This window comes from Camelina sativa, chromosome 6 (assembly GCF_000633955.1).
Source record: "Camelina sativa cultivar DH55 chromosome 6, Cs, whole genome shotgun sequence".
In the NCBI taxonomy this organism is placed as follows: Eukaryota; Viridiplantae; Streptophyta; class Magnoliopsida; order Brassicales; family Brassicaceae; genus Camelina; species Camelina sativa.
In genome coordinates this window covers 15,796,978-15,824,772 of record NC_025690.1, presented here as the reverse complement: position 1 = coordinate 15,824,772, position 27,795 = coordinate 15,796,978, and the positions used below count along the sequence as shown (strand labels likewise).

At 37.4% G+C, this 27,795-nt stretch overlaps 7 protein-coding genes and 1 pseudogene across 12 annotated transcripts; 3 read left to right on the top strand and 5 right to left on the bottom strand.

The window, feature by feature from the left end:
- Window positions 1,387–7,264, top strand: LOC104791636. Of its 2 annotated transcripts, none has more exons than XM_010517567.2 (19): window positions 1,387–2,534; window positions 2,627–2,695; window positions 2,794–2,992; window positions 3,125–3,203; window positions 3,356–3,490; window positions 3,598–3,663; window positions 3,772–3,853; window positions 3,946–4,005; window positions 4,102–4,154; window positions 4,229–4,398; window positions 4,636–4,813; window positions 4,901–4,958; window positions 5,047–5,103; window positions 5,180–5,425; window positions 6,119–6,180; window positions 6,278–6,334; window positions 6,435–6,528; window positions 6,622–6,762; window positions 6,873–7,264. In XM_010517567.2, exons 1-19 carry the CDS (start codon window positions 1,890–1,892, stop codon window positions 6,972–6,974), a joined length of 2,553 nt encoding a protein of 850 aa, XP_010515869.2. In that variant the 5' UTR covers window positions 1,387–1,889; the 3' UTR covers window positions 6,975–7,264. The 2 variants fall into 2 exon arrangements, with proteins under 2 accessions (XP_010515869.2, XP_010515870.1); XM_010517568.2 differs by having other exon boundaries at window positions 1,388–2,534; window positions 3,362–3,490.
- On the bottom strand, window positions 7,447–11,019 carry LOC104791634. Of its 4 annotated transcripts, none has more exons than XM_010517562.2 (4): window positions 10,050–10,673; window positions 9,654–9,971; window positions 8,937–9,218; window positions 7,447–7,689 (listed from the first exon to the last, which is right to left on the bottom strand). In XM_010517562.2, the coding sequence occupies exons 2-4, from the start codon at window positions 9,954–9,956 to the stop codon at window positions 7,645–7,647; spliced, it is 630 nt and encodes a 209-aa protein (XP_010515864.1). In that variant the 5' UTR covers window positions 9,957–9,971; window positions 10,050–10,673; the 3' UTR covers window positions 7,447–7,644. The 4 variants fall into 4 exon arrangements, with proteins under 4 accessions (XP_010515864.1, XP_010515865.1, XP_019102338.1 ...); XM_010517563.2 differs by lacking the exon at window positions 7,447–7,689 and adding an exon at window positions 10,912–11,019 and having other exon boundaries at window positions 8,694–9,218; window positions 10,050–10,201; XM_019246793.1 differs by lacking the exon at window positions 7,447–7,689 and having other exon boundaries at window positions 8,694–9,218; window positions 10,050–10,201; window positions 10,314–10,672.
- Window positions 11,235–11,910, bottom strand: LOC104791632 (histone H2B.4-like). Its single transcript, XM_010517561.2, has one exon. It carries the CDS (start codon window positions 11,793–11,795, stop codon window positions 11,373–11,375), a length of 423 nt encoding a protein of 140 aa, XP_010515863.1. The 5' UTR covers window positions 11,796–11,910; the 3' UTR covers window positions 11,235–11,372.
- LOC104791633 lies at window positions 12,008–15,062 on the top strand (annotated as a pseudogene).
- On the bottom strand, window positions 15,440–17,231 carry LOC104791631. Its single transcript, XM_010517560.2, has 2 exons — window positions 16,524–17,231; window positions 15,440–15,775 (listed from the first exon to the last, which is right to left on the bottom strand). The coding sequence occupies exons 1-2, from the start codon at window positions 17,096–17,098 to the stop codon at window positions 15,769–15,771; spliced, it is 582 nt and encodes a 193-aa protein (XP_010515862.1). The 5' UTR covers window positions 17,099–17,231; the 3' UTR covers window positions 15,440–15,768.
- On the bottom strand, window positions 17,911–20,957 carry LOC104791630 (soluble inorganic pyrophosphatase 4). Its single transcript, XM_010517558.1, has 9 exons — window positions 20,745–20,957; window positions 19,908–20,047; window positions 19,745–19,773; window positions 19,411–19,476; window positions 19,218–19,325; window positions 18,725–18,790; window positions 18,511–18,631; window positions 18,272–18,353; window positions 17,911–18,179 (listed from the first exon to the last, which is right to left on the bottom strand). Exons 2-9 carry the CDS (start codon window positions 20,041–20,043, stop codon window positions 18,137–18,139), a joined length of 651 nt encoding a protein of 216 aa, XP_010515860.1. The 5' UTR covers window positions 20,044–20,047; window positions 20,745–20,957; the 3' UTR covers window positions 17,911–18,136.
- Window positions 23,304–25,646, top strand: LOC104791629 (ras-related protein RABE1a). Of its 2 annotated transcripts, none has more exons than XM_019246792.1 (9): window positions 23,304–23,515; window positions 23,650–23,724; window positions 24,090–24,162; window positions 24,241–24,341; window positions 24,462–24,527; window positions 24,698–24,795; window positions 24,897–24,959; window positions 25,045–25,137; window positions 25,323–25,646. In XM_019246792.1, the coding sequence occupies exons 2-9, from the start codon at window positions 23,652–23,654 to the stop codon at window positions 25,401–25,403; spliced, it is 648 nt and encodes a 215-aa protein (XP_019102337.1). In that variant the 5' UTR covers window positions 23,304–23,515; window positions 23,650–23,651; the 3' UTR covers window positions 25,404–25,646. The 2 variants fall into 2 exon arrangements, with proteins under 2 accessions (XP_019102337.1, XP_010515859.1); XM_010517557.2 differs by having other exon boundaries at window positions 23,305–23,515; window positions 23,627–23,724.
- On the bottom strand, window positions 25,862–26,648 carry LOC104791628 (zinc finger protein ZAT11-like). The gene has a single exon (XM_010517556.2). It carries the CDS (start codon window positions 26,508–26,510, stop codon window positions 25,980–25,982), a length of 531 nt encoding a protein of 176 aa, XP_010515858.1. The 5' UTR covers window positions 26,511–26,648; the 3' UTR covers window positions 25,862–25,979.

Genomic DNA, 27,795 nt, shown 5'->3' with positions numbered 1-27,795 from the left:
AGGGAAAAAATACAAGATAAACGATACATTCCAGGCCAAAAGATCTACGTCACAGAAGTCGCTTCAGACAGTGAAGAAGACGACAACAAATAAGATAGACGTCGCCTCTCTTTTGGAGACAGTGGGAATAAGTAATAAGTGAGTAATATATGATAGTGAAATATATGGTTGTGAGATAGTTGAATAAATGGAGGGTTGTAAAATAAAGTAGAGAGTTGAATAAATGGAGGGTTGTAAAATAAAGCATAAAAATATCTTAAGGAATATTCTATGTAATATTCCCTAAGACTTGTAATATAAATACTGAGGCTTGGTGAAGAGTGNGCTTGGTGAAGAGTTTCATTCAAGCTTAAGTGAGTGAGTTTGAGTAAGAGTCTTAAGAGTTCTTGTAACCTTTTGAGTGTTTCAATAATAAAGTTTATCCCCTTGTATAAAGATCTTTCTTATATACTTACATAATCTTTTTCCAAATATTTCCTAAACACTTAGCATTGATCCTAAAAACCTCCTAAGTGGTTGTACCACTATGTGTGTGTAATTGTAGTGTAATTTTTTTCATTGATATATTTTTGTTATCTTTCCTTTTACCTCTCTCTCTAATTTGCTGAATCAATCTACTAATTTCCAGCTAGAGAGAATAAATGTCACTCTATAATGGGGAAAAACGGTCAATTCCCCCACAAACTAAGTATTTTATCGTATTCATAAACATTATTTTGAATTGTGCTTATAACTAAATGAAATTAGTTAAACTTTGAATACACAAACAATGCAAATCCGAAGTCCTAGTCGTTTCATTTTTTTTTTAGAATGAAAAAAATAATCCATGACAAAATATGAATAGTTGGAGATTTGAACACCTTTTTCTCCTTTGTTTTTAGCTTCTTTAATCAGTAGTTGAAATTTAGCAGTAACATTAGATCAAGTGCCTAGATAGACCTCTTTCTCTATGAAAACATAGTACTATGTACAATAACCAATACGAATCGCAAATTTACTCTTAAGTAATTTTTAAAGGATGTGATGGAGACTGGAGAGGATCGAACTCACCTCAACTCAACACTAGAAAATAAAAAAATTCCAGTTGTCCCGCTAAATAAAAAATTTCAATTATTCCACCATATGTATAATTTTTTTAAAAAAAATTTCCACCAATAAAATATCTTAAAAAGCTGTTAAAATCTATTGATTCTACATATTTATCGACCATTACATTGTGTGATGTTATTTAAAATATTTTGAGTATTAGGATAAGGTATATATATATATTTTTTAATCGGATAAGTTTTCTTATTTGGAAACCTATAAAATGCATCATCGTTTTAATCTTGCTTTTGTCTTCTTCTTCATCTCTCTTCTCTCTCTCTCTCTCTCATTTAAAANAAAAAAAAAAAAAAAAAAAAAAAAAAAGAAGGGACCGCTAATAGAGAGAGCTTTTCGTTCTGGTTCGTTGCCGCGTAACACGTCCTCTCTCTCGCTCTTTTCCCTCCTCTTCTTTATATCACTTCCCAAAAACCCTAACCCTAATTCGTCTTCTCCTACCTTTGGATTTTGTCTCCAAAATCGATTTTTCTAATCGTTTTCTTGCAAATCTTAGATCCACAATTTTCATCTTCCCCAACCGTCGATTATGGTCGAGCTTAGGGTTCCCAATCCAATCCACCCCGTTTTGTTCTTCTTACGAGTATCGCTATGAATATTTTCATTTGATTCATATATACATATGTGACTATGTCTTACTCAACAAATCCATACGTTTCTCCCAGTTGATTTTTATATTTAAAAAAAAAAAAAAAATCGCATCTTTTCTCCGATTTGGGATTGAGACCCCAGGCACTACATGTTTTACGGATTGAAACGCCATTGTGTGAAACTTGAGCAATTTTACAATGGAAGGAGATATGGTGGAAGAGAGTTCAGAACTGAAGAAAGGATTAAAGAGAGACCGTGTGTGTTTTGAAGAAGAAGATAGTGTACAAGAACAACAACAAGGAGAGCTTTATTCTAACAAGAGACAAGCCAAGGAAGCTTCAAACGATGACATCAGGTCTGAAATATCAAACCCAGTCCTGTCTCCCGTTGATATTGCCTCTAGTTTTCGCGATATCACTAGCAATCCTGCTAAATCGAGTTCAGGTGACCGCGTTGGGTCTTGCTCTGTTTCCGATGACACTCTAAGCAGCGACGACAACGACGAGAAACAGAGTGAATATGGCGCAGCATCGTTAGCAGATAGCTCGCAGTCGAGTGATGATGTGCCGTCTTGTTTCGTAAGGGAGATTCCAAAGCATCTTAGCACAACCGGGATTACTAAAATCACGTTTAAGCTCAGTAAACGAAATGAGGGTTTCTGTGGTTTGCCCATGATTGAGTATACTTGGGAGGGTTCTCCTTCGAATGTAGCTTCTTCGACTTTAGGTGTGAAACCCTCGAAGAGGATTGTCTTTACCAACTTCGCATCTAATGTGAAGAACCTATTGTTGACGGGTATTCTCGATGGTGCTCGGGTGAAGTACTTTTCAACCTCACCTCCGGTAAAGTTCACGTTTTTGGGGTTGGATTTGTTATGATAATTTGTAGAGGTGTTATATATATATGTTCTTATATCACTTTTAATGGTCTTTAGAGAGAGCTTCAAGGGATAATCTACTCGGGTGGGTATTTGTGTGGCTGTACTGCATGCGATTTCTCCAAAGTAAGTTTGTTCTTCATAAATTTCTTGTGTGGTTGTATTAGGATGCTAGGTGCAATTTCACAGTCTTTTAACTATGTCATATTTCGTTTTGTGGGAAGGTTCTAAGTGCTAATCAGTTCGAGAGGCATGCTGGTGTGAAAAAGAAACACCCTAATAAGCACATATATTTGGAGAATGGAAGGTCGGTTTATAACTTAGTTCAAGAGCTGAAGATTGCACCGTTTGATGTTGTCGAGGATGTGATAAGGAATTTGGCTGGTTCTGCTCTGAACGAGGATAGCTTTCAGGTTTTGAAAGGTATCTAAGTTGCCTGGTGGATTTAGTTTGCTTGGAAATATTTCAGTATTTTGAAAGTGGTTTCCCTGGATTCTCCTGTGTATTCTGCTACTTTCTGATTGGACATAGCTGACTTGCTATTCTGATCTTCAGAAAGTTTCCAGCAGGATAATAACATGGCTGAAGATGTTAGCAATTATATCGTGGATCATTCGTTTCAATCCCTTGTCAGGTACTTTGACCCCCCCTACTTGTGTTATTACTTGATCTGAAATTTCCAAAGATTTGTATTTGAAGATGACATTCAGCGACACTTGGATCCTTTGTTATCTATTGTTTATTTTTATAAGAAGGTTAACATGGCCTAAGTTACCATTGTGAAAGTTGCAGTTATCCTGGTTCTGATTGGTCTCTTGATGAGAGTCAAAGCACTACTCCATGTTTTCCAGAGAACAATTATTTTAGAGAGAAAATCTGTATAAAGGACACACGACACGAACATAAGCCAAAAGAAAAGAAGTACGGTCCTCAAATTTTCTTGCTTAGATATTGATTACTCTGAGTATTACCTATTGACAATTCGTTTGCCATAACATAGAAAATTTACTTGGTTGTTAATACTGTAGGCATACCTCTCATATGTTTGGTATTGGCTGCCATAAGAAAGTTTCTGGACGCGGTAAATCGAAGAGGTTTGTATTGCTTTTTTGAACCTCATTATTTGGCTATTCTTGTTCACATTTATTCTCTAAATGCGATCCCACGGGTGATGAATAAAAATTGCAATCATATCTTTGTAGGGACTTTGATTTACACCGGTTGCTGTTTTTGCCAAATGGGCTACCCGATGGGACTGAATTGGCTTACTATTGGAAATCAAAGGTCTGTAATCGTGGGCTTAATTGAATAACTCTATTTATTCTTTTTGCAAATTTAAGTCTGAATGGTTTTGCTGACACTTGTTTTTCTCGCAGAAACTTCTGCAGGGTTACAAGCAAGGAAGTGGCATAGTATGTAGCTGCTGCGATACAGAGGTAACATGCTGGATGCAGTGACTATGTAAATTGGCCCTTAGGCTCATTCTTTCTTCAAGTATAATGACAGATATTTATCATCTTTCTGAACAACAGATTAGTCCTTCACAATTCGAAGCACATGCTGGAATGGCTGGTAGACGACAACCGTGAGTTATCTACTAACGATGTGTTTTTGCACTAATGTTGTAAGACATATCTGAAGTTTCTAATTCTGTTGCAGTTATCGTCATATCCTCGTATCTTCGGGATTGTCATTGCATGATATAGCCGAGTCATTGGCGGGTGGGGAACATGTCATTACAACTGGTGAGAGCGATGACATGTGTTCTATTTGTGGCTATGGTGGAGATTTGCTACTCTGTGCTGGATGTCCTCAAGCATTTCATACAGGTGGGTATTCGTTACTGTTAAAGGAGAGTAGACTTGCTTGTTCATTCTACTGCGAATGTACAACTTAATCTTTAAGCACATATTTTAAGAAATTTCTCTCAAGCATAATGAAATATGATAAATGCCTTCAGTTCTAAAATAATTTCTTAAAGATGATTTGCAAAATCAGCATTGCTTTGTTATCAGCTCTAGGGTTGTTCACTGGTTCTAATACTTTGTGGCCCTTTTCATATGCAGTATGCTTGAAATTTCAATCAATGCCTGAAGGTACTTGGTACTGTTCAAGCTGCAATGATGGACCTATCTCTTTTAAAACAGCCACTTCTGCTAATCCTAATTTAAAACCCATAGTTATAAGACTAACAAGAGTTGTCAAGGCACCAGGAAACGAAATTGGTGGTTGCGTGTTCTGCAGGTTGGTTGGATACATTACATACTTTTAGTTTTAGTGTGCAGATACGTGTTCTCCACTCTGTTTATTCGTTCTCGCCATTTCTGATAGGTCACATGATTTTAGCATTGGGAAATTTGATGATAGGACAGTTATTCTCTGTGACCAGGTAGGTATTGTTGTTAAGTTTCTTATCCAAGATTTTCTTTAACCACGTCTATCTTGTCTAATGGTCATTTTTCATGTTTTCTTTGAAGTGTGAGAAAGAGTACCATGTCGGTTGTCTCAGGGAAAATGAGCTTTGTGATTTGAAAGTAAGTCATGTAATGTTGGTGGTCTGTGTTCACGAGTTCATTGAACCTCTCTCAACTTCTTTCCTGAATGCTGTAGGGAATCCCCCAAGATAAATGGTTCTGCTGTAGTGACTGCAGCAGGATTCACACAGTTCTTCAAAGCTCTGCTTCATGTGGGCCACAAACAATTCCCTCGCTTTTGTTAGACACAATAAGCAGAAAATACAGAGAAAAAGGAATATATATTGACAACGGAGATATTGTGGAATGGAGGATGCTTAGAGGAAAAAGTCGATACCCAGAGCATCTACCCTTACTTTCACGAGCAGCTGCTATCTTCAGGGTATGCTTAGAGCCTTAGACTTAAAAATGTGCTCAAATTAGTTANTATTCGTTCTCGCCATTTCTGATAGGTCACATGATTTTAGCATTGGGAAATTTGATGATAGGACAGTTATTCTCTGTGACCAGGTAGGTATTGTTGTTAAGTTTCTTATCCAAGATTTTCTTTAACCACGTCTATCTTGTCTAATGGTCATTTTTCATGTTTTCTTTGAAGTGTGAGAAAGAGTACCATGTCGGTTGTCTCAGGGAAAATGAGCTTTGTGATTTGAAAGTAAGTCATGTAATGTTGGTGGTCTGTGTTCACGAGTTCATTGAACCTCTCTCAACTTCTTTCCTGAATGCTGTAGGGAATCCCCCAAGATAAATGGTTCTGCTGTAGTGACTGCAGCAGGATTCACACAGTTCTTCAAAGCTCTGCTTCATGTGGGCCACAAACAATTCCCTCGCTTTTGTTAGACACAATAAGCAGAAAATACAGAGAAAAAGGAATATATATTGACAACGGAGATATTGTGGAATGGAGGATGCTTAGAGGAAAAAGTCGATACCCAGAGCATCTACCCTTACTTTCACGAGCAGCTGCTATCTTCAGGGTATGCTTAGACTTAAAAATGTGCTCAAATCAGTTTGTGTATTGTCTGGCTTGTAAATTTATTTTATTAACTGATTAGCGAACGAGTTTACTTTTCAGGATTGTTTTGATCCCATTGTGGCAACGTCTGGTCGTGATCTCATTCCTGTCATGGTTTATGGGTAAGCGGTACTGTGATAAACTCAGATTTAAGTTCCTCGTTCATTCATATGTTTATAGTAATTGATCATCCCGGTAACTCTTGCAACATGTTTGCAGGAGAAATATATCAGGCCAGGAGTTTGGAGGAATGTATTGCTTGGTCCTGATGGTGAAGTATGCTTGTGTTCTTGATGCATTTTATCTTTCTTTCTCTGTGCTTCTTTCACCATCTCTAGATTTTCCTAATTGTTTTTTTTTTTGGCTGCATTTTTAGTTCCCTTGTTGTTTCTGCCGCACTGCTTAGGATATTTGGTCAGAAAGTTGCAGAACTTCCGATGGTAGCTACAAGCCAAGAGTATCAGGGAAGGGTAAGCTTTTGTACATTCCATGTTTATTTACTGTGTCAGATTCGCTTGTTTTTATAACTCGTAACAAAACCAATTTGGTTAATGGTTCTATAGGGCTACTTTCAAGGCCTGTTTGCTTGCGTTGAGAATCTTCTTTCCTCTCTGAATGTTGAGAACTTGCTTCTCCCAGCAGCTGAAGAAGCCGAGTCTATCTGGATAAAGAAATTTGGCTTCACAAAGATGACTGAACATCAAGTACGTTAAGTTTGGCCCGGGAAATTTTTCCTGGATCTTTAATGGTTGCGCAGTCTGGTTACAAAAATGGTTAAAAGAGGATTAACAATGGTGTGTGTTTGTGTTTGCAGTTAGAGAAGTACCAGAGAGAAGTGCAACTTACAGTCTTCAAGGGAACATCAATGCTCGAGAAGAAAGTTCCGAATTTTTCAGAAACAACTTCACCCATCTGATATCATCATCTTTCATGGAAGATTTTTTTTGAAGCTTCATCTTGGATTTTGGTATTTGGGATCTTTCCTTTTTTTGCTTTCTCGGCCCTTTAAAAACCCCACGCTTGTTTTCTTTTTGCAGAAGGGTCATTTCTTGTGTACCTCTGTTATTTTTTTTGTACAAGCTCTTAACAGAGAAGCATATTAGAACTTAGGGTTGACACAGGATAGGTTTCAGACCTAGTGAGATATTTTGTAAAGGAAAGAATTAAAAAGAAGAAGCAAATATAATAAAGTTAAAAGTCAAAGCATATGATACTATGTTGTTCCTTCCTACACTTCCATTGCACTGTCTGGTCAACTAAATTAGCAACTGATGGCTAAAAGTTACGAACGCTTGCATTAATGCAACAAGTATTGATGGAAGTTTTTTGGAAATACAAGATCTGTCAGATTTTACAAAAGTTTTGAAATATTTGATTTGGTAAAAAAGTGGAGAGGAAAAAGCTTCACAATAATAGTGATAATTCGTGTAAAATCAAAACATCCGTACGAATAACAAAAGACGTTCCTGAAGCTCAAAAAAAAGTCTTTCACACCAAAATATTTTTATTTATAAACAAGAGAAGAGAGGGCGAGGGAGAAGGAGAGAGTAAGGAAGACGCAAGTGCCTTGGCCATGTCACACAGATTCAAGAAGATGCAGCTATGATAGACACTTGTGTCGCCCAATCAAACTTATCNTGCCGCACTGCTTAGGATATTTGGTCAGAAAGTTGCAGAACTTCCGATGGTAGCTACAAGCCAAGAGTATCAGGGAAGGGTAAGCTTTTGTACATCCCATGTTTATTTACTGTGTCAGATTCGCTTGTTTTTATAACTCGTAACAAAACCAATTTGGTTAATGGTTCTATAGGGCTACTTTCAAGGCCTGTTTGCTTGCGTTGAGAATCTTCTTTCCTCTCTGAATGTTGAGAACTTGCTTCTCCCAGCAGCTGAAGAAGCCGAGTCTATCTGGATAAAGAAATTTGGCTTCACAAAGATGACTGAACATCAAGTACGTTAAGTTTGGCCCGGGAAATTTTTCCTGGATCTTTAATGGTTGCGCAGTCTGGTTACAAAAATGGTTAAAAGAGGATTAACAATGGTGTGTGTTTGTGTTTGCAGTTAGAGAAGTACCAGAGAGAAGTGCAACTTACAGTCTTCAAGGGAACATCAATGCTCGAGAAGAAAGTTCCGAATTTTTCAGAAACAACTTCACCCATCTGATATCATCATCTTTCATGGAAGATTTTTTTTGAAGCTTCATCTTGGATTTTGGTATTTGGGATCTTTCCTTTTTTTGCTTTCTCGGCCCTTTAAAAACCCCACGCTTGTTTTCTTTTTGCAGAAGGGTCATTTCTTGTGTACCTCTGTTATTTTTTTTGTACAAGCTCTTAACAGAGAAGCATATTAGAACTTAGGGTTGACACAGGATAGGTTTCAGACCTAGTGAGATATTTTGTAAAGGAAAGAATTAAAAAGAAGAAGCAAATATAATAAAGTTAAAAGTCAAAGCATATGATACTATGTTGTTCCTTCCTACACTTCCATTGCACTGTCTGGTCAACTAAATTAGCAACTGATGGCTAAAAGTTACGAACGCTTGCATTAATGCAACAAGTATTGATGGAAGTTTTTTGGAAATACAAGATCTGTCAGATTTTACAAAAGTTTTGAAATATTTGATTTGGTAAAAAAGTGGAGAGGAAAAAGCTTCACAATAATAGTGATAATTCGTGTAAAATCAAAACATCCGTACGAATAACAAAAGACGTTCCTGAAGCTCAAAAAAAAGTCTTTCACACCAAAATATTTTTATTTATAAACAAGAGAAGAGAGGGCGAGGGAGAAGGAGAGAGTAAGGAAGACGCAAGTGCCTTGGCCATGTCACACAGATTCAAGAAGATGCAGCTATGATAGACACTTGTGTCGCCCAATCAAACTTATCATCACGATTGTATTTGCTGCTGCGAGAAGAAGTCTGCTTCTTGTCTTTGCTGCCACGGGAGTTGCTGCTTCCCTTTTGTCCTTTCTTTCCGTTCTTCTTCAGGTTGTCTTTGCTCTTTGATTTCTGGGGTTGCTGTTTCTTGCTTCTTGTGTGAGAGACAATGGAGGGCGGAGGATCATACACATCTTCAGCCCATGACACATGCAGTTTCTGGAGTGACTTGCCATGCTTTTCTCGAGCACCTTTAATGGCAGGAATCAGAGTAACCTCAGTCATCTGTTGAAGAATATGACAAGAAACAAAAATCAGAAGCAGCCAACATAAATAGCGTTTCTCTACTAATTACATCAGAAACAGAAAAAGACATTGATAAGCTACAACCATTGAGGAATTGTACTCCATCATCTATGTCCTTGATTTGGCTAGAGATGCTTTGTAACGCAACTCCTTTGTACATCTACCACTATTGACTAAAGGGTTGGTTCTAGATGTTGTAAGCAACAACCAACATATGATGGAAACAGCCACGGTCACAAGGCTAATAGGAAGCATATCTATGATTACTCACAGAAACTTGCACGTCAGCGATATACTGTATAACAGTATAAAGATACTTTTAATCTCGCACAACAACACATCGTACGCAAAACAAGACAAAGGCAATAGAACAGAAACAACAACAACAACAACTAAAAAGATAGGGTCGCTTACACTCTCAGAGAACATGTCTTGTAATGCGGTCGCAAGGTTCTTGTCTTCAGTTTCATCATCCAAAGAATCGAGAGGTAAAGACTCAGGAATGGGTTCGGTGATGATCGCCTTGTCTTTTTTAGATTCATCAATCACATTTTGGTGTATAAAACCACTACTATCATCACCATCAGACTCTTGGGCATCATCAGATCCTCCAAGACAAGAGACATGCTTTGAGCCATTAGAATATTTATTGGAACTGGAAGCAGAGCTGCTCTCAAGGTGAGACTCTGCATCTTTGAAATCAAAAACAGAGCTCATATCCAAAAAAATCAACTGCAACAAACAAATAATTCAAACTACCATCAGCGACAGAATAGTTTAATCAAATGAACAAGAACTTCATATATGTACCTCTTGCGTCGCAAATCTTGGCACACGAAACGTCAAAAAGAAAACACCGAAAGATCGAACCAGTGGCTAAAAATTATCCGAAAGAAAGAGATCTTGTACACGATTAGCTTAATCCGAGCTAGGAAAATGGTGTAGACGAGGACGACGAAGATCTAAGAAACAAAAAAAAAAGGAGACAAATTAGGGAAAAAAGGGCGAAACTTTAACTAAGATTACCACGCCAATCACTCTTCTGAAGAGGTTTCAAACGATTAGAACTCAAACCAGAATGATAAAAGGTCAACGCGGGAACCAAAGAAAGGAGGAGTATCTCAGAGGACACCCGCATTTTTGTAAACTTATGCTCTTCGAAACCCCTTATAATCCCCTAAAATAATTCAAATCAAACACAACCTCTTTCTATAAATCCAATACAACAAATATACAGAGAGATCTCAGGCGACAAAACTAAACTCGGATCATTGGAATCAAAGAGAACGACCCATTATCCGAAAAATCGAAATCACGACAAAAGGAAAACAAAAAAAGCGAATCTGAGACGAAACGGGATTAGATAAATGAGGGGATCGAACAAGAAAGCTTTTTATATTAAGAAAGAAGCAAAAGAAAGGTCAAGATGAGGGAGACATAGACGTGGCCACCTAACTTGGGGCTAATCATAACTTTCCACATGCGTAACGTACTTAATACTCTTCTTTATTCATGGGCCTTGTTATTTTTTTAACGATAATGGGTCTCAAATAGGCCCATTTGAAAANCTTACTAATCCCCCCCCCCCCCAAGATAATTCAAATCAAACACAACCCTTTTGTAAATCCAATCAAACAAATATGCAGAGAGATCTAAGGAGACAAAACTAAACTCGGATCATTGGAATCAGAGAGAACGACCCATTATCCGAAAAATCGAAATCACGACAAAAGGAAATAAGCGAATCTGAGACGAAACGGGATTTAGATAAATGAGATCGAAGCCAGAGAGCTTTTTATATTAAAGATAGAAAGGTCAAGATGAGGAGACAGAGACGTGGCCACCTAACTTGGGGCGAATCATAACTTTCCACATGGGTAACGTACTTAATACTCTTCTTTATTCATGGGCCTTGTTATTTTTTTTTACGATAATGGGTCTCAAATAGGCCCAGTTGAAAAACCTTAACATCAATCATCTGCAGACGATTCAGAGAAATTTGACAAATCAAAAGCTTTTTTTATTTAGCGTAAATTGAAACTGTTTCAAAAGCCACCACACAAATTAACAAAGAAGCCTAATCCATATAAAAACAATATCACTAATCAAATATCAATTCCAAAAACCCTCTCTCTAAGAGCTAGTGAATTTGGTAACCGCCTTAGTCCCTTCAGAAACGGCGTGTTTCGCGAGCTCTCCGGGTAACACGAGCCTAACCGCCGTCTGGATTTCCCGAGAAGTGATCGTCGGCTTCTTGTTGTACCTCGCGAGCTTAGACGATTCCTGGGCGAGTTTCTCGAATATGTCGTTGATGAAACTGTTCATGATCCCCATCGCTTTCCCTGAGATCCCGACGTCGGGATGAACTTGCTTCAGGACCTTGAAGATGTAGATCTTGTAAGTCTCTATGCTCTTCTTCGATTTCTTCTTCGATTTCTTCTCGCTTCCTCCTTCGTTCGTTATCTTCTTCTCCGCCTTTGGTCGCTTCTCCGTCGGTGCTTTCTCTCCTGCCGGCTTCTTCTCTGCCGGTTTCTTCTCCGCCGCCTTTGGTGCCATTGATGATGACTTAAGAGAGAAACTAACAAAATTGAGAAATTTTTGTTGAAGAGTAAAATGAAATCAAAGACTAATCAATGAAGAGATGAATGAGAGCAGCGATTTATTTATATAGAGGGTTGTGCTGGCTTTTCATTGGTTACTTAAGTTTCACGCGGATTGATTACGTGTCATACATCGGTACGGTTTTGAATGAACGGACGTGATTTCTTTATAATCATTATTCTTGATGGGCCTGGGCCCTTTCTTTCGTGTCATTATGGGTTTTAAAATAGACGGTCCCGATTTTAATTTGCCTTGTGTGTAACTTTTTTTCTATAAATAGGTGACGATTTATGGAAGTCTTGTTGTTGTTATACACAAATTGAGAGCCCGCGACAAAATCTGAGAACCTAAACCCTAACTTTGCGATTGTTTAACACTTTTCGGACGATCTGATGGGGAGCGATAAGCATGTGGAATCAAACCACCGCAAGCACCATCGGTCGTCTTCTTCGCCTGATGAAGTCGTTAAATCTTCGAAGCGGTACAAGCACCATCATCATCACAAGCATCAACACAGTCACCATCGTGATGATGATAAAGTTCAATACGTAGATGAAGAGTATGTTTCTCCGGATCCAGGGCCGTCTCTACCCCATGGCAGAGTAGGCAAATACCATGGGTCCATCCCAAATATTAAAAAAAAATTTTAAGCAAAAAGGTCCAATTTTTTCAAAAAAAAAAATTTATTAAAGGTTTTTAGGTATTTTAAAAATTTGACAGAGGTCCCATATTTGTTTAAGACGGGGCTGTCCGGATCCTTCCGGAGTTGGGAACGGTGGTGAACTTGAGATGGAGGAAGGGGAGATTTCGAACAAGAGATTAGAGAGGGGAAGAAGCAGTGATCATAGAGATAGCAGCAGAGGAGAGAGGGATAGAGACAACGACAGAGGCGGGAGGAGTAGAGATAAAGCCAGGGATACGGGGAGGGAGAATGAAAGAGAGAGACGGAGGGAGAAAGATAGGGATAGAGGAAGGAGAGAGTTGGAGTGATCGGGAGAAGCATAGAAGTGTTGATGATGGATATGGTGAAGTGAGGCAAAAACACTCATCAAGACATGGTGCAGAGGATGACTTAGAGATAATAAGCTCAATTTCACTAAAGGAGGGCCATGATACTAACGGAGAAAGGTCCAAAACTGATGGATATGGTGAAGTGAGGCAAAAACACTCAAGACATGATGCAGAGGATGACTTAGAGATAAGAAGCTCAAGTTCTGATCTAAAGGAGGGCCATGATACTAACGGAGAAAGGTCCAAAACTGATGGCAATGATGATAACGGTAAAGATCTTGTTTGGTTTTTTGATCAAGAAGCTGAAGACTTGAAAAGAATTGAGCAAAGCAGGAGGAAAACGCAAGAGATATTGGAGAAACGTAAGAAAGAGTTGGAGCAGTCCTCTATTGTGGCAGATGCTCTTGGAAGTGGTGGTACTCTAGGGCATGTTGCTTCTACAGTTAAAAAATCTAAAGCTGAGGTGGGTATTGATGTTGTAGATAATGAAGTCGCCAAGCTATCATCGGCAGTTTGTGAATCACCTGCGCGGCTTGTAATATCAGACTCATCAGATAGGACACTAGCTTCCGTAGGGCTTGGGGAAGACAGCCCAAAGAGTGATATGTTCATTGATGATATCTTTGGTGAGTCTCCAGCTGCTGGTACTCGTAAAGGTAATAATGGCCTTCTTCCTTTTGTAAGGAGTGGACTCAATGATAATTGGGATGATTCAGAAGGTTATTACAGTTATCAACTTGGTGAACTACTTGATAACAGATATGAAATCATGGCTACTCATGGGAAAGGTGTCTTCTCTACCGTGGTGCGGGCAAAAGACACAAAAGCTGAAGAATCTGAACCTGAGGAAGTGGCTATAAAAATTNTCTTGGAAGTGGTGGTACTCTAGGGCATGTTGCTTCTACAGTTAAAAAATCTAAAGCTGAGGTGGGTATTGATGTTGTAGATAATGAAGTCGCCAAGCTATCATCGGCAGTTTGTGAATCACCTGCGCGGCTTGTAATATCAGACTCATCAGATAGGACACTAGCTTCCGTAGGGCTTGGGGAAGACAGCCCAAAGAGTGATATGTTCATTGATGATATCTTTGGTGAGTCTCCAGCTGCTGGTACTCGTAAAGGTAATAATGGCCTTCTTCCTTTTGTAAGGAGTGGACTCAATGATAATTGGGATGATTCAGAAGGTTATTACAGTTATCAACTTGGTGAACTACTTGATAACAGATATGAAATCATGGCTACTCATGGGAAAGGTGTCTTCTCTACCGTGGTGCGGGCAAAAGACACAAAAGCTGAAGAATCTGAACCTGAGGAAGTGGCTATAAAAATTATCCGGAACAATGAGACAATGCATAAGGCCGGCCAGGCTGAGATACGGATATTGAACAAGCTAGCTGGTTCTGACCCAGAGAATAAGCACCACTGCGTTCGTCTTCTTTCGACTTTCAAGTATAGGAACCACCTTTGCTTGGTGTTTGAGTCTCTTCATTTGAATCTCCGTAAAGTTGTGAAGGAAGATTGGTGTCAACGTTGGTCTACAACTATCTGATGTTAGATTGTATGCTGAGCAGTTATTCATATCACTTAAACATCTCAAGAACTGTGGGGTTCTTCACTGCGATATAAAGCCTGACAACATACTGGTGAACGAGGGAAGGAACATGTTAAAGCTTTGTGACTTTGGTAGTGCAATGTTTGCTGGTGAAAACGAACTTACACCATATCTTGCTAGTCGCTTCTACAGAGCTCCAGAAATCATTCTTGGCTTAGCCTACGACCATCCGTTAGATATGTGGTCAGTTGGTTGCTGTCTGTATGAACTTTATAGCGGGAAAATTATGTTCCCTGGCTCCATTAACAATGATATGTTACGCCTTCATATGGAACTCAAAGGCCCCTTCCCTAAAAAGATGCTTCGCAAAGGAGCATTTATCGATCAGCACTTTGATCAGGACCTATGCTTCTATGGTACAGAGGAGGATGGTGTTACTGGAAAGACAGTAAGGAGAATGATGGTAAACATTAACCAAAAGATTTAGGTTCAGTAATTAGACGTCGTTATGAGGATGAAGATCCCAAGGTGTTGGTTAATTTCAGGAATCTTCTCGACAAAATTTTCACACTTGATCCTCAAAAGAGACTTACAGTGTCACAAGCATTAGCTCACCCATTCATCACGGGCAAGTGAACCTCATAATGTTGTTGCCCTGGATACATGTACATTGTATATTTTACACAATTTAATTTTTGATTAAGATTCTAAAGAGTGTTAATGATGTTGTTCTCAGATTCATGATTCAGTTTTGACATTTTTTTTTTTAAAAAGTGACAATTTAATTTAAGCAAAGGGTGGTGTGTGGATCAAAATTGCATACTTTCATTGAATTTAGTGGTTAACGACTCATGTTATTGAGTTATGTTTGCGCATAAACGTGCTTTGTCTTAAAACATATCTATGCTTTGAACGTTCATCTGTGGCTTTAAAGCTTAATCAACATCGCTTTCTCGATTTGGTGTGTGAGGCTGAAGATGTTTGACGTCCCAAGGTGTTAGAGTTCATTTCAGGAATAATTAGAAACACAAGCAGAATTGGAGGAATATGAGCAAAATATATGATTTAAGCAAAGAACGTAAAATAGACAAACATGGGAAACGTTAAAAGCTTCGGAGTTCGATGACCATGATTCTGTAATCTTTTCTCTGTTCATTAGCAGGTACTGTAAATTTGGTTCAGAAACAACTTCAGATAAAACTTCTCAAAAAGAACAGCTTCACCAAATGGATTTCCAGGTATAAATAGAACTGAGCAGAACCCGTAAATCCACCAGCACTTTATGTTTTGTTGTCGCGAGTTGTTTCACACATCTGAAATCTTCCCGAACAATGTGACCTCTCACTGCCACGACGCTCTTAGGAACTTAGACCCTGCCAATATCACATGAACCCACATAAATTCAGCGATCGATTCAAACATTTTGATTATGGAAACGCAAAATAATCAAGTTACAGTTGGGATCTAAAGTGAGACAATAGGGAAATCTAACAGAGACTTGGAAGAGGAAGGGTATGCGAATGGAATATGAAGAAGCAAGAATAAGATCCAAGCACTAGTAATAGTATTGCTTGATCGTCTTAGAACTCTCAATAGGTAATGTAAAAATGGATATCTGAAGATCAATGGACAGCACTGAAGGCCAAGCAAGCAAGGGTACAACAGTTTACAGAAAGCATTCTTTGTAAGAACGATGCAGTTTTATCAAATTATGGGAAACAACTATCTGCAAACTACACAACTAAACATTGGCCCAACCTGTAACTTCATTCTAGAAAACAACATGTGCTGAAGTTCTCTTATGGTATTGATCAAAACAGAATTTAAGGGCAGGTCGCTAACAACAAAAAAAACATGTGAGCCATTGTTATATTTCTCACTGCATACATACTCTATACATGACCCAAGACTTTGATTAGCCAACATTAGATCATCAATAAACAACTAAATAATCCCAAAACCAATAGCCACTGTTACATTACTCACTAAACTTGTAGTCTTAAAGTTAACTTATGGAATCATCATACTATCCTAAGACTTACTTGAAACAGAATTCACAGGAACTGACATAACACAGAATGATAAAAAGTTATAAGAAAGGAGTTAATATAAGAAAGCAACCTTGAGGAACCGATGTTGATGTTGTTCCTATGAAGAATCCTACCACGAGCAGCGTCGTCTCCAACATCGATCAACTCTCTAAGCCCCAAATTCTCAACCTCCTCTTCTTTCACTTCCTTCTTCTCCTTGTCTACACGGCGGTTAGGAAGCTTCACAGGCAACCTCTCGAAGTAATTCCCGTAGATATACTCAGGGGTGTACCCATTCTCTTCATCGAACAACATGATATGACCATGCCACTCCCAAACACGGTAATCAGATTCCTCATCCTCGTGAAACCCAACGCAGATGTGGTGTTCGTTGACTGTCACGGCTTGTCCTGAATTCGGCTTAAGAGAATCGCTTCGACCGGAGACGATGACTCGGATTAGCTCTTTCTCGAGCCTAGCTTCTTCTCTGTCGAGACTGGTCTGTCCTTCTCCGTCATCATCGCCGTCGCTGTCGTCGGATTTGAAGAGTAGGTCATCTAGGGATTGAGAGAGGAAATGGGAGTTGGGGGGACGAATTTGGAGACGTCCAAGTAGGGTTTGGAGTAGGAGGTTGTCGATGTTGCTGTTTCCATTGAAAGAGCTCATCGTTGAATCAAACGAATCGATCCTCTTCTTCTTCTTCTTCAAATTCGTCCTTCTTTTACCCTAAAGAAGAGAAAAAAAGATACTCTCGCTCGGTCTCGGCCTCTCGGGTTTTAGGGATAGGAAAGGGTTTTTGGTTTACGATGACGGTTCATAGAAAAGGTAAACGTGGGTAAGCCGGCAAATATCAGAAAAAGTGGAGGCTAAATTGGTAATATTCTATTACACGCATCCTATTTGATTTTTTGTGAATGGAATTGATTTTTGTTGGCTAAACAAAGATTGAAGCAACTTGGAATTTGCTAATGACTTTGAATGGTTGGATCATACCTTCCGGATCAGAGCATGCGTAACAATGTTTTGGTAAGCAATGCCTCTAACTATAGTATATGCACTATAACATTGGTACTATGAAATTACGATGATAAGAATTTTTTGTTCAAGTACGTATTATTACGGAGATATTTTTAGGCCGCAATAATGCATATTTATTTAGTCCGTAATGATGAATGGTATTGTGAATTTATAGCAGACTAATCCTACTTTAGTACACAACCATTGGTAAGCCTAAATATGCATGTTTCATAAGCTTTTTAAAGTAGAATCCTCGTTTAAATAGTGAATACTTTGTGAACTAATGAAAATAAGGTTTCATTATGGATGACATATCGAAGTAATTCTTTTCTTTTGTCTATGACTACTATTATGGATGTATAAAAGATTTAATATAAGAAGAACTCAAAAGAAAAGAAAAAATTTAATCAAGATATAGGAAATGANAAAAAAAAAAAAAAAAAAAAAAAAAAAAAAAAGAAAGTGATAGAACAGAATTGGGTAAAAGCCCTTTTCTAGTCTTCGAATTATCGGCATCATCTACCGGACCGGATTCATCAGCGGATATACACAACTATATATCCTTTGAGAACCCCTAACATTTTTATATGTATATTTATAGTTGTGTTTACACCTTTCACATCTGTCAAGAAAACAAATGTGAATAATGGAGTTGTAAGCTCTCATTCCATTGCTTGGATTGGTCAATCAACGTCTCAGGTTCTCCACGACGTAGTCCGCATAGAGATCCCTACATGTGTACATAAGAGTTATCAGTTAAAAATGTCAATAGTGTATGAATATGAATTTTGTAACAGTCTGTGTTATGAAGGCTGCTCTTACATGGAATGCTGAACTGCGTCGTAAGCTGCTGTTGCGGGAAGGAAGTCGTTAACGGCTACTTCCTTGTTCTCGTTTTTCTTATCTGCAACAACAATCCAAGAATATGAGTCTCATATAGGCTGAAGTGTATGTTTTGGCTTCGTTTCGGTTTAAACATTTTCAAATCGGATTAATCTCATCTCAACTTTAAGTCTTTAACCATACAAAAGTTTCAAAGAAGGTGAAGAAAGAACACTCACAGTCTTCAAAGAAACGACGGATCTCAGCCATACGATGAGGAGGAAGCTCACTGATGTCGTTGTAATGACGATACTCTGGATCGTCAGCGCAGACGGCAATAATCTTGTCGTCTTTCTCACCCTTTTAAAGCAGAAAGAGCATCTAGTTTATTCTCTGTTACTTTCATGGTGACATAATGATGATATAGACATTGAAGGATGTTAGTTTTTTAACCTGATCAATCATTGGCATAAGACCAATAGCTTTGGCCCGAAGAAAGCATCCTGGGATCACTGGTTCCTGTAGGACAAAAATCAACATGATTCACATGGATGTGTTTTCTACCGGTCAAATAAGACAGACTGAGAAACAGGGTGATGCTAATAAGAACAGAAGCTGTGAAACTGCTTCTGTTATTCAATTTCACCAAACCAGAGAAGCTTGATTTGTAAGAGAATTGAAATTCCAAACTTAACACTAGAAATCCACACTCTAAAGAATATGCTAAGACACCTTTACAAGCCTATTCCTCACTAGTTGCTCTCTAATCGACACACAACATTTCTGATCTGCTACATTCATCCTTAGGATTCACAGTTATACAGTAGAGTCTATAGCTATGAGTTGAACTTCTTCAAAGCTTATCAGACGCACAAATCAAAACGGAACAAGAAACATTATGTAATGAATTATAAAGGTTCTCAAAATTGTATGAAAAAGAGGTTACCTGCATGATGACGAGAACATCAATAGGGTCACTGTCCTCACAAAGAGTACGCGGAATGAACCCATAGTTGTGTGGGTAAACGACAGATGAGTAAAGAATACGATCGACCTGACAATAGATGTACTGTATAAACAATAGTGCCTTCTTTAATAGTGCAAAAGGACAGTGAAGAAAGTTGCTGCATTTAAGTTACCTTAATGAGACCCGTAGTTTTGTCGAGTTCATACTTCACCTTGCTCCCTTTTCCTATCTCAACCACCTACAATAATAATTCCGAGATAAATATCTCAATGATTAAATTGGTTTCCTAATCAGGCAATGGACATCATTCATATCCTACACCAGGCTCGATCTGGTCCCAAAAAATACAGCATTTGAATTTTTCTTTGAGTGAATGATACAAGTACGTAAATGCTGTGGAAATAGTACACAAGTGAAGCATCTCCCAATACGCATACAGATCTAAGAAAATATATTCAGATCTTTTGCTTGCCAAGTATCAAGAACATAATAAGCAAAATACTTACACAGTTGAAGATAATTGGGGCTTCAGGTCCTAGAAAACAAAAGAAATGAAAAGTAAAATGTATAGAGTCAATAACTCAATATTATGAAACAATGTAATTATCTTAGAACCAAAAAAAATAAAAAGAAAAGAAAAGAAAGAAGAAACCTTTACGTGTAACTTACCAATCTCAAGATCATGCCATGGGTGTGCAGCAACTGATCTGTGGCTCATGGAAGAAAGTATCCTCTCATTAAGGGTAGGAAGTGCAACATGTTTCTCAACATAGCTTTTGGCAGCAATCTCAATCGGTGGCGCCATTTTGCTGCAAAAAACAATGCACATTGCAATACATAAATCTCTGAAAGAAGACAAAATTATGGCCCTAGATCTTTTACAAATGTTATGATTCCCCTTAGATCTACATCTCAACAATAACGAATCCCGGAACCGACATTTATCTTTAGCACCTGAGGAAGTTTTTGATTAAGCAAACAATTGAATACACCACAACGCAATGGTGGACACATAGACACAAGATACAAAATCTAAATAAAAAAAAGGAAAGTTACAGAAACGTCCAATAAACGCATATTTTGTTTTGCAGCAGTTTTTTTGTCTTTTTTTTCAGAGGTTTTGCAGCAGTTCATCAATCCTTAAATGTAATCACCGACAAAAACCGTTCCGACATGTGTATATAAAGTCACGCAAAAAGATCGATTTTTTTCTTTCATATATACATAAAAAAACAGGGCACTCTCTAGAATCATCTTCAGATAATCAGCAATGCGCTTTTGAGAGAAACTAGCAAACATTTTTCCCATTTATGAAGTTTTGAGTATCTAGAAATCAAAAAGTGTGAATCTTTTTCGAACCCAACTCAGATCTACAGATTACAAAGCCCCCCTATAAGCTATCTCTCATTGTTTATCTAAGCAGATTAAGACAACCAACACAAACACTAGAAACCTGGTGATGAAAGAAAGAACAAATCTGATTGAAGAGCATTTCGAAATCCGTACCTGAGCGAAGTGAACAAATCTACCGAGAGCAAAAGCGTTTGAATGAAAAAGAAACAAAGGCACAGATCTCAAGAAGAGTGAAACCGAGAAGAAGCACACACCGATGTAAAGAGAGAGAGAGAGAGAGAGAGAGAGAGAGAGGAAAGCTAAAGGAGATTAGAAAGCTGTATAGAACTAGACGCGTTCCCGCTCTGTTCTCTCTCTCTGTTTCTGTGCTATTTGAAGGCTCCATGAATATTAATATTTTGGAAGGAAAAATAATTAATAAATAAAATGCATTACCAAATAAAAATAAAATCTCTTTACTTTTGGAATATGTCCTGATCCGACTTGTGTAAACATGTCGAAATATTATTGGATGATAGAGAAAGAGATATAGACGGAATTCCTAACGGCGGTGGGGTCAACGTAAGGTCTGGCTACGTGACTCGGATTGCGAGGAGTCCACGTTAAGTCTCCGTTAGCTACAGTTAAATAGGGAATATGCTTAAGAGATAGAGCTGAGATCAGGTGCTAGCGAGTGCACTGGAAATATTCGTGTTCAGATTTATGACGACAACATCTTGATTTTTATCTGTCGGTGGATTACAAACTGCAATTAAAAGAAAAGCATATGTAATCTGTCAAGTGAATATTCGTTTTCTTTTTTCTTTCTCTAATTCAAACGAAAAATATATACGTATAGGATGTCAATATATAATAAAATAGTTTTTTTATAACAATGATGTCACAAAAAAATAAATTAGTTACTTATAATTATTCTGGTAACAATAATCTTTGGAAAAGAAAATCACTAGTGATTTTGGTTATATTCAAATTGTTATTTTATTCTGTTTCTCGTTTACAACTCATGAATATTTCGTTTTTGACATTATTACAAGCAACTAAGCACCGTTTATGATTTTTTTTGTAAATAAAAAACAATATACTGTAATTATGTTTGTCCTACTAATATACACGTGTGTGTTCCCAAATAAATACCATTTGCAGCCAATAAGTTCGAATGTACGGTGTTGGATAATAATATGTTTCTGACTTATTTATTTTGGCAAGAATTTGGATAATGTATTTTTTTATTGTTAAAAATTTGGATAATGTAGATATGATTATCCACAAAAACTGGATAAATTTGGATAAACAGTATCCTAATTAATTGCGTAAATTTAGATTTCCTTAAATACAACGGTGTTGGATAATATATATATTGGATATCATGTTTCTGACTTTGGATAAAACATTAAACAAAACGATCACACTCGACGTACTACAGTAAAACCTCTATAAATTAATAATGTTGGGACCAAAACGTTTTATTAATTTATAATAATATTAATTTATCTATAAATTAATAATTATTATTTTATAGTGTAAATTAATAATTATTAATTTATAGATATATTTTTAATTGTTTATTTTTTTTTTTAAATTATGAATTGGAACAATTATAGCAACATAAGATTAAACTTTCGGATGTTATAAATTTTATGGTTTAGGAATTGAACTTGTAATATTTATAAAGCATTATTGACAATAACCCGACTTGGGACCAGCAAAATTTATTAATTTATAGTGATTATTAATTTATAAAGTATTAATTTATAAAGGTTTTACAGTAATTGGAAATTTACATTCAAAACAAATCTGGAAAATATATGATTTCACTTAATGGTTAAAGTTTCCTTTAATGTCGATGGAAAACACTCTTCGTATCGTATCCATACGGAAAAAGGAAACTAGATCGCGTAATTTAGAAAAGGCTTACGTCGTGTCATTCACTTATTGGTTGGTCCGAAAGTGAACCTGTGGACCTGTACGCAGAGGATGATCGTTGGATGGGGTTGAGTAACGGATGCTCATGCAATACAGTAGATGCTACGTAGGATCATTGTAAGAATATCCCTATCCAACGCTTTATTCTTGGCCTGACTATTTTGCTTGACACCGACGACATTATTTTTCATATTTTCAATCATCTTTACCAATTTGTCAATCGATCAACTCTCTCTTTTTGCCTAACCTTTCACCTTTGCGTCACGTTGTGAGTTTGTTGGAGGATTATGCCAGTTCAAGTTTATACGTTGATTTACAAATGAAGGGATGCAATCAACTTTTAAAAACCTTTTAGTTGCTTAAACTATGAAAAGAACTATTGAAAGTCAACGAAATAATATGCCACAAAAGTTTTGGATCGGAACCACCCCGTCAAACAACACAACAGGGTTAACTAAACCATTAGCTCGTAATATTGTTTTCAACTGAAAATTACGCACATTTCCCTCTTAACCAGTACGGGTTAAGTAAGATGCATGCTTTCAACTTTTTGTTTGGATCCTTTGACGCACACGCTAAGTTAAAAAAAAAGAAGCCATCAATATCTCGTATCGCACAAGTTGAGTCGCGTATTCCGATTTGGATAATTTCTGTTGGGTTGGGTGCTAAAATCATAGATTTGTCGCACACAAAAGTAGCCCAAGGCCCGTTATTCAAAAATATATATCAAAACGGCAACGTATTAAGTGTTTTATCAAAACCGTAACCGAAGACCACGCGCCCGGCTAAAACACAGATCTCCATCACGAACAAGATCTAACGGTCCAGATCTATTCCCTCTCCTTCTCCTTCTTCTCTCAAACCANAAAAAAAAAAAAAAAAAAAACTCTTCTGAATCTCCGAAAAAATCCGATCGGGAGAAGAATAAAAAAACAATTCAACGCCCGTCCGGTGACTGTCTTGCTCCGTTCCGACGATTCGTCTTCCCTGAGTTAGATCTGGTACTTCTTCTCCCTTTCGATTTTTTTTTCAGTGTTTTATACGTTCATGATTCTCGATTTGAATTTGTCTCTCCCTATGGCTTACGTACCAGTGTTGATTTGTTTATCCAGCTAGAACTTTGATTTTGTGTAAGAGATGGCTGCTCCTCCTGCTAGAGCTCGTGCTGATTACGATTACCTCATTAAACTTCTGTTGATCGGAGACAGCGGTATGTTTCCTTCATCATTCAGATCGTCATCTTTTGCCTTTGTTCCTTGCATTTTTCATTCAGTCCGTTTCTTTACCTTTCTCATGATTCCCTTGTTGATACGCTTTGAGATTTTGGATCGTCCATTTACGATTAGTCCATAATGTGATTTAGTAACACATATTACACTTATTTGAATTTCATCAGCTTAGAATGTATGTTGATTCAGAATTTGTCGCAAATGGTTTAGACTAGGTCTTAACATTGTATGTACCCCCTTGAGACAAATTTATTGATTGTTTCCTTTTTATTGATAGCTGTAACTGTTTTCATGATGTTCCAATGGTTTATTCAAAAGTCTCTTCTTTGTATATCTCTTGTACCAGGTGTGGGTAAGAGTTGCCTCCTCTTACGTTTCTCTGATGGCTCGTTTACAACCAGTTTCATTACAACTATTGGGTATGTCATTGTCTGTTAACACGTTCCCTATGTGGTTGTCTGTTCCCCCCCACTTAAGTTGTGTTTTGTATTTGACAGTATTGATTTCAAGATAAGGACTATAGAGCTCGATGGGAAGAGAATTAAGTTGCAGATCTGGGATACTGCAGGACAGGAGCGGTTCCGCACTATCACAACTGGTGTGTCTTCGATTTTGCTTTAGGATATGCCCCTTTGCTTTTCAGTTTCTCGTAACTGTTGTTTACTTGTTTATGCATCGTTTCTGAATTATTCACCTAATTGGTTTGTTCTTATTGCAGCTTACTACCGTGGAGCCATGGGCATTTTGCTTGTGTATGATGTCACTGATGAATCATCTTTCAACAGTACTGACTTTCTTAGCTTTTACATTGCAGTCTGATTAGTTCTGTTCTAGGCCCTTGTACTTTGCAATTAGTTCTAAAGTTCATATTTTCCCAGTCTGTTTTTTTTTATATCTATTCAACTAATCTCTTCTCTTCGATCCTTTCAATCCTTTGTTTTTCTTCAACTCCAGACATCAGGAATTGGATCCGTAACATTGAGCAGCACGCTTCTGATAATGTCAACAAGATTTTAGTTGGGAACAAAGCTGATATGGATGAAAGCAAAAGAGTCAGTCTCTCTTTCACCCTTCCCTTGTATCTTCGTACTAGTCTATTTTATGTTTTTTCTTTTTTCTTTGGCTGATACACCGATTTGTTTTGTTTCTCCAGGCTGTGCCAACATCTAAGGGCCAAGCTCTTGCAGATGAATACGGAATCAAGTTTTTCGAGACTGAACGTTGTGGTTCTCGATTTGATTTTTTCTCCTACTAATCGTATGATTTTGTTTTGGTTAACCTCGATGAGTTTTCTCTTGCAGAGTGCCAAGACTAACTTAAACGTTGAAGAAGTTTTCTTCTCAATTGCTAAAGACATTAAGCAAAGACTTGCAGATACTGATGCAAAGGCTGAGGTACGTTTGAGCTTTAGATTTTATTATCACCCTCATCATCATCATACATTGCAATTAGGATCTATAGAGTAACAAGTTTAGAGCTTTAGTATCCCAAGATAAATCCCTGAAGTATTGAGTAAAATCACAATTACGGTGTGTATCAACGATTTTAACATGGCCGGATTGTTCTTATCATTTTGTAGCCACAAACAATCAAAATCAACCAATCGGACCAAGGTGCAGGAACATCGCAAGCTACTCAGAAATCAGCATGTTGCGGCTAGTGGCCATCAAGAATCCAGCTAGTGAAAAGAGACGTATGGTATTTTTTTTTACCTTTGGAAAGAACAAAAAAAAAGGAAAAGAAATCAATCTTCTTTTGCTTTTATGAGATGTTGGTGTTTCTACGTATTCTTTGAATTTCTCTCTTTCCCCCTAATGGTATAGTGTCCTGAAGGACACAATTCAAATTCCATATTTTCCGGGATGGATTCTCTGACATCTAATATATCAGTTTATCAGTAGCACACCAATGATCTTCTTCTTATTGAATTATACTCTGAAACTGGTACGACTTTTATACCATCCATGTTAAAAGGTTTTAGTGAGGGAGCCTGGTCTCGTATGTTAGGAGTTAAGTGTTTACCGAAGCCTTAAATTGAAATCTGTTTTATTGTGAATGGGTGTGTTTGGTGTAGGTTCGAAAATAGTCCTGATTGAACAATTAATATTTTATCACTCATTGAAAGAATTCAAATAATTTATTCAAACAGATTGTGTTTTACATACATGACATAAAGAATGAAATAATGTTTGGCAAGAGAGAAAAATTACAAAAATTAAATAAATGAAAAAGCCTACTAATTCACAAACTTCAAATCAATTTGCGGAACCAAATTCTTCCCAAAGATAAACACAAGATCATTCTCCAATGGAGTTAGATTCAAGTCCAAGATCTTCTTGCTGCTACTGCATCGATTCAAAACCGGTCTGGAATAAACAAGAGGAGAAGGGATAACCGATTGTTCGGTCATCATGCTCGCTCTATGCTTTCTCATATGACCGCCTAGAGCTTGACCGGTACCAAAAATTTGATCGCAGATTGAACACTTGTGCATATCATTCTCATTGTTACGATGCTTCACCTGTTCTTGGTCAACGCTCATCTTAGGTTTCTTGTGGCTAGCTCTATGACCTCCGAGAGCTTGGAACGAATCAAACTTCCGGTTACACGTTTTGCATTCGAAGTGGTTGTTATGATTGGTTTTGCTTCCGGTAGATTGCTTTACATCGATTTGTTTGACAACAAAACTCTGAGATAACATCATTAGACTTTTCACAATGTCTATATGCTTCACGGATTCTTCGTAATCGTACCGGTCTCTCTTCATGTTTCTTATTCTGATTGTTGTATGTCGAGAAGAGAAAAGAACACGACAGAGCGAAGTAGAGATTTTTTTTAGGTTTTGGTTGGTTTGTTGGTTCACCTAGAAAATGTGAGAAGGAGAGTAAGATCTTTTGTAACGTATTCATGGAGTAATGTATTTATAAGCAAAAATAAAGAAGGTTTCAGAGTAGTTGACTTTTTTTTATTTGACCCAAAAAAAGGTAAGTCGTTTAAAAACTTTCTATTCAAATAAATCTAAGCAGCATTGCTGGTTTGACAAGGACAACAACATGTTAAGATATTATAGACTAGACTACTAACAGTCGCATTTTCTTTGGTTTGGTAACCGACAAGTCACATTTTTGTTAAATAAAACTAATAATTCTCTTTGGTCTGCCAAATGTATTCCAGTTATAAAATGTTTTAAAAATCTTTAGTTGCACATAATTTTTTCATTGGTGGCTTCGTGATTTTTTATTGACTTTTGGAACGTAAATGAGCACGTGGAGAATAGTATTAGAAAGAATGGACTAAATACATATGAACCAAAAAGAAAGTCAAAGTAACAGTCAAAATGATTGCATTCTTGAAAGTCAAAATCTGGAAACTGCTCTAAACCTAGACGCTATTGGGATGTATCCCTTATCTACAGATGTGTGATTACATTTAGACGTCATCAATGATGGAATCGTGACGGCGACTAATCCGGATTTGGATTGTGGTTTTAGTCTTTTTCTTTTGGACAAAGTACAAACGACAACGTTGTGTTGGGTTGGGTTGATCCAAAGCTGTTTTAGTAAACAGCGTGCGTATGACTACAATCTGATGTATTTATGTTTGGTCCTTAAATTTTGGAAAAAATGAATGTTTTGTTTGTCTTATGATCAGTTCTGTGGTCTTAGTGAGTTACTTCTCAGGTCTATTGCCTTGGTGAGGCTCTTTATATTTAAATTGTGATATGGTTTTGCATCAACAAAGGTAAGTCCTTTTCTATGAACACAACACACGAGATCTTATAGTATTACATAAGGAACTTAAAGTAAGTGGGCTGTGGTGATTAATGCAATTAAAAAATATGTATATGGATTGGCATGATATTGATAAGACGTGATAAGGGCATACCTGTGAATCAACAAGATGGCTTTATCTTTTTTTTCGAGTCATGTGTAAAATGGCTGCCTACACAGCTATTCAACTGGCTTATATAGTTCAGAAAGAAACTGATATATGGGGGATTATACGATATCCTGGGATTGGTTTGGCATGGGAGAGTAGAGAAGGCTCTACAA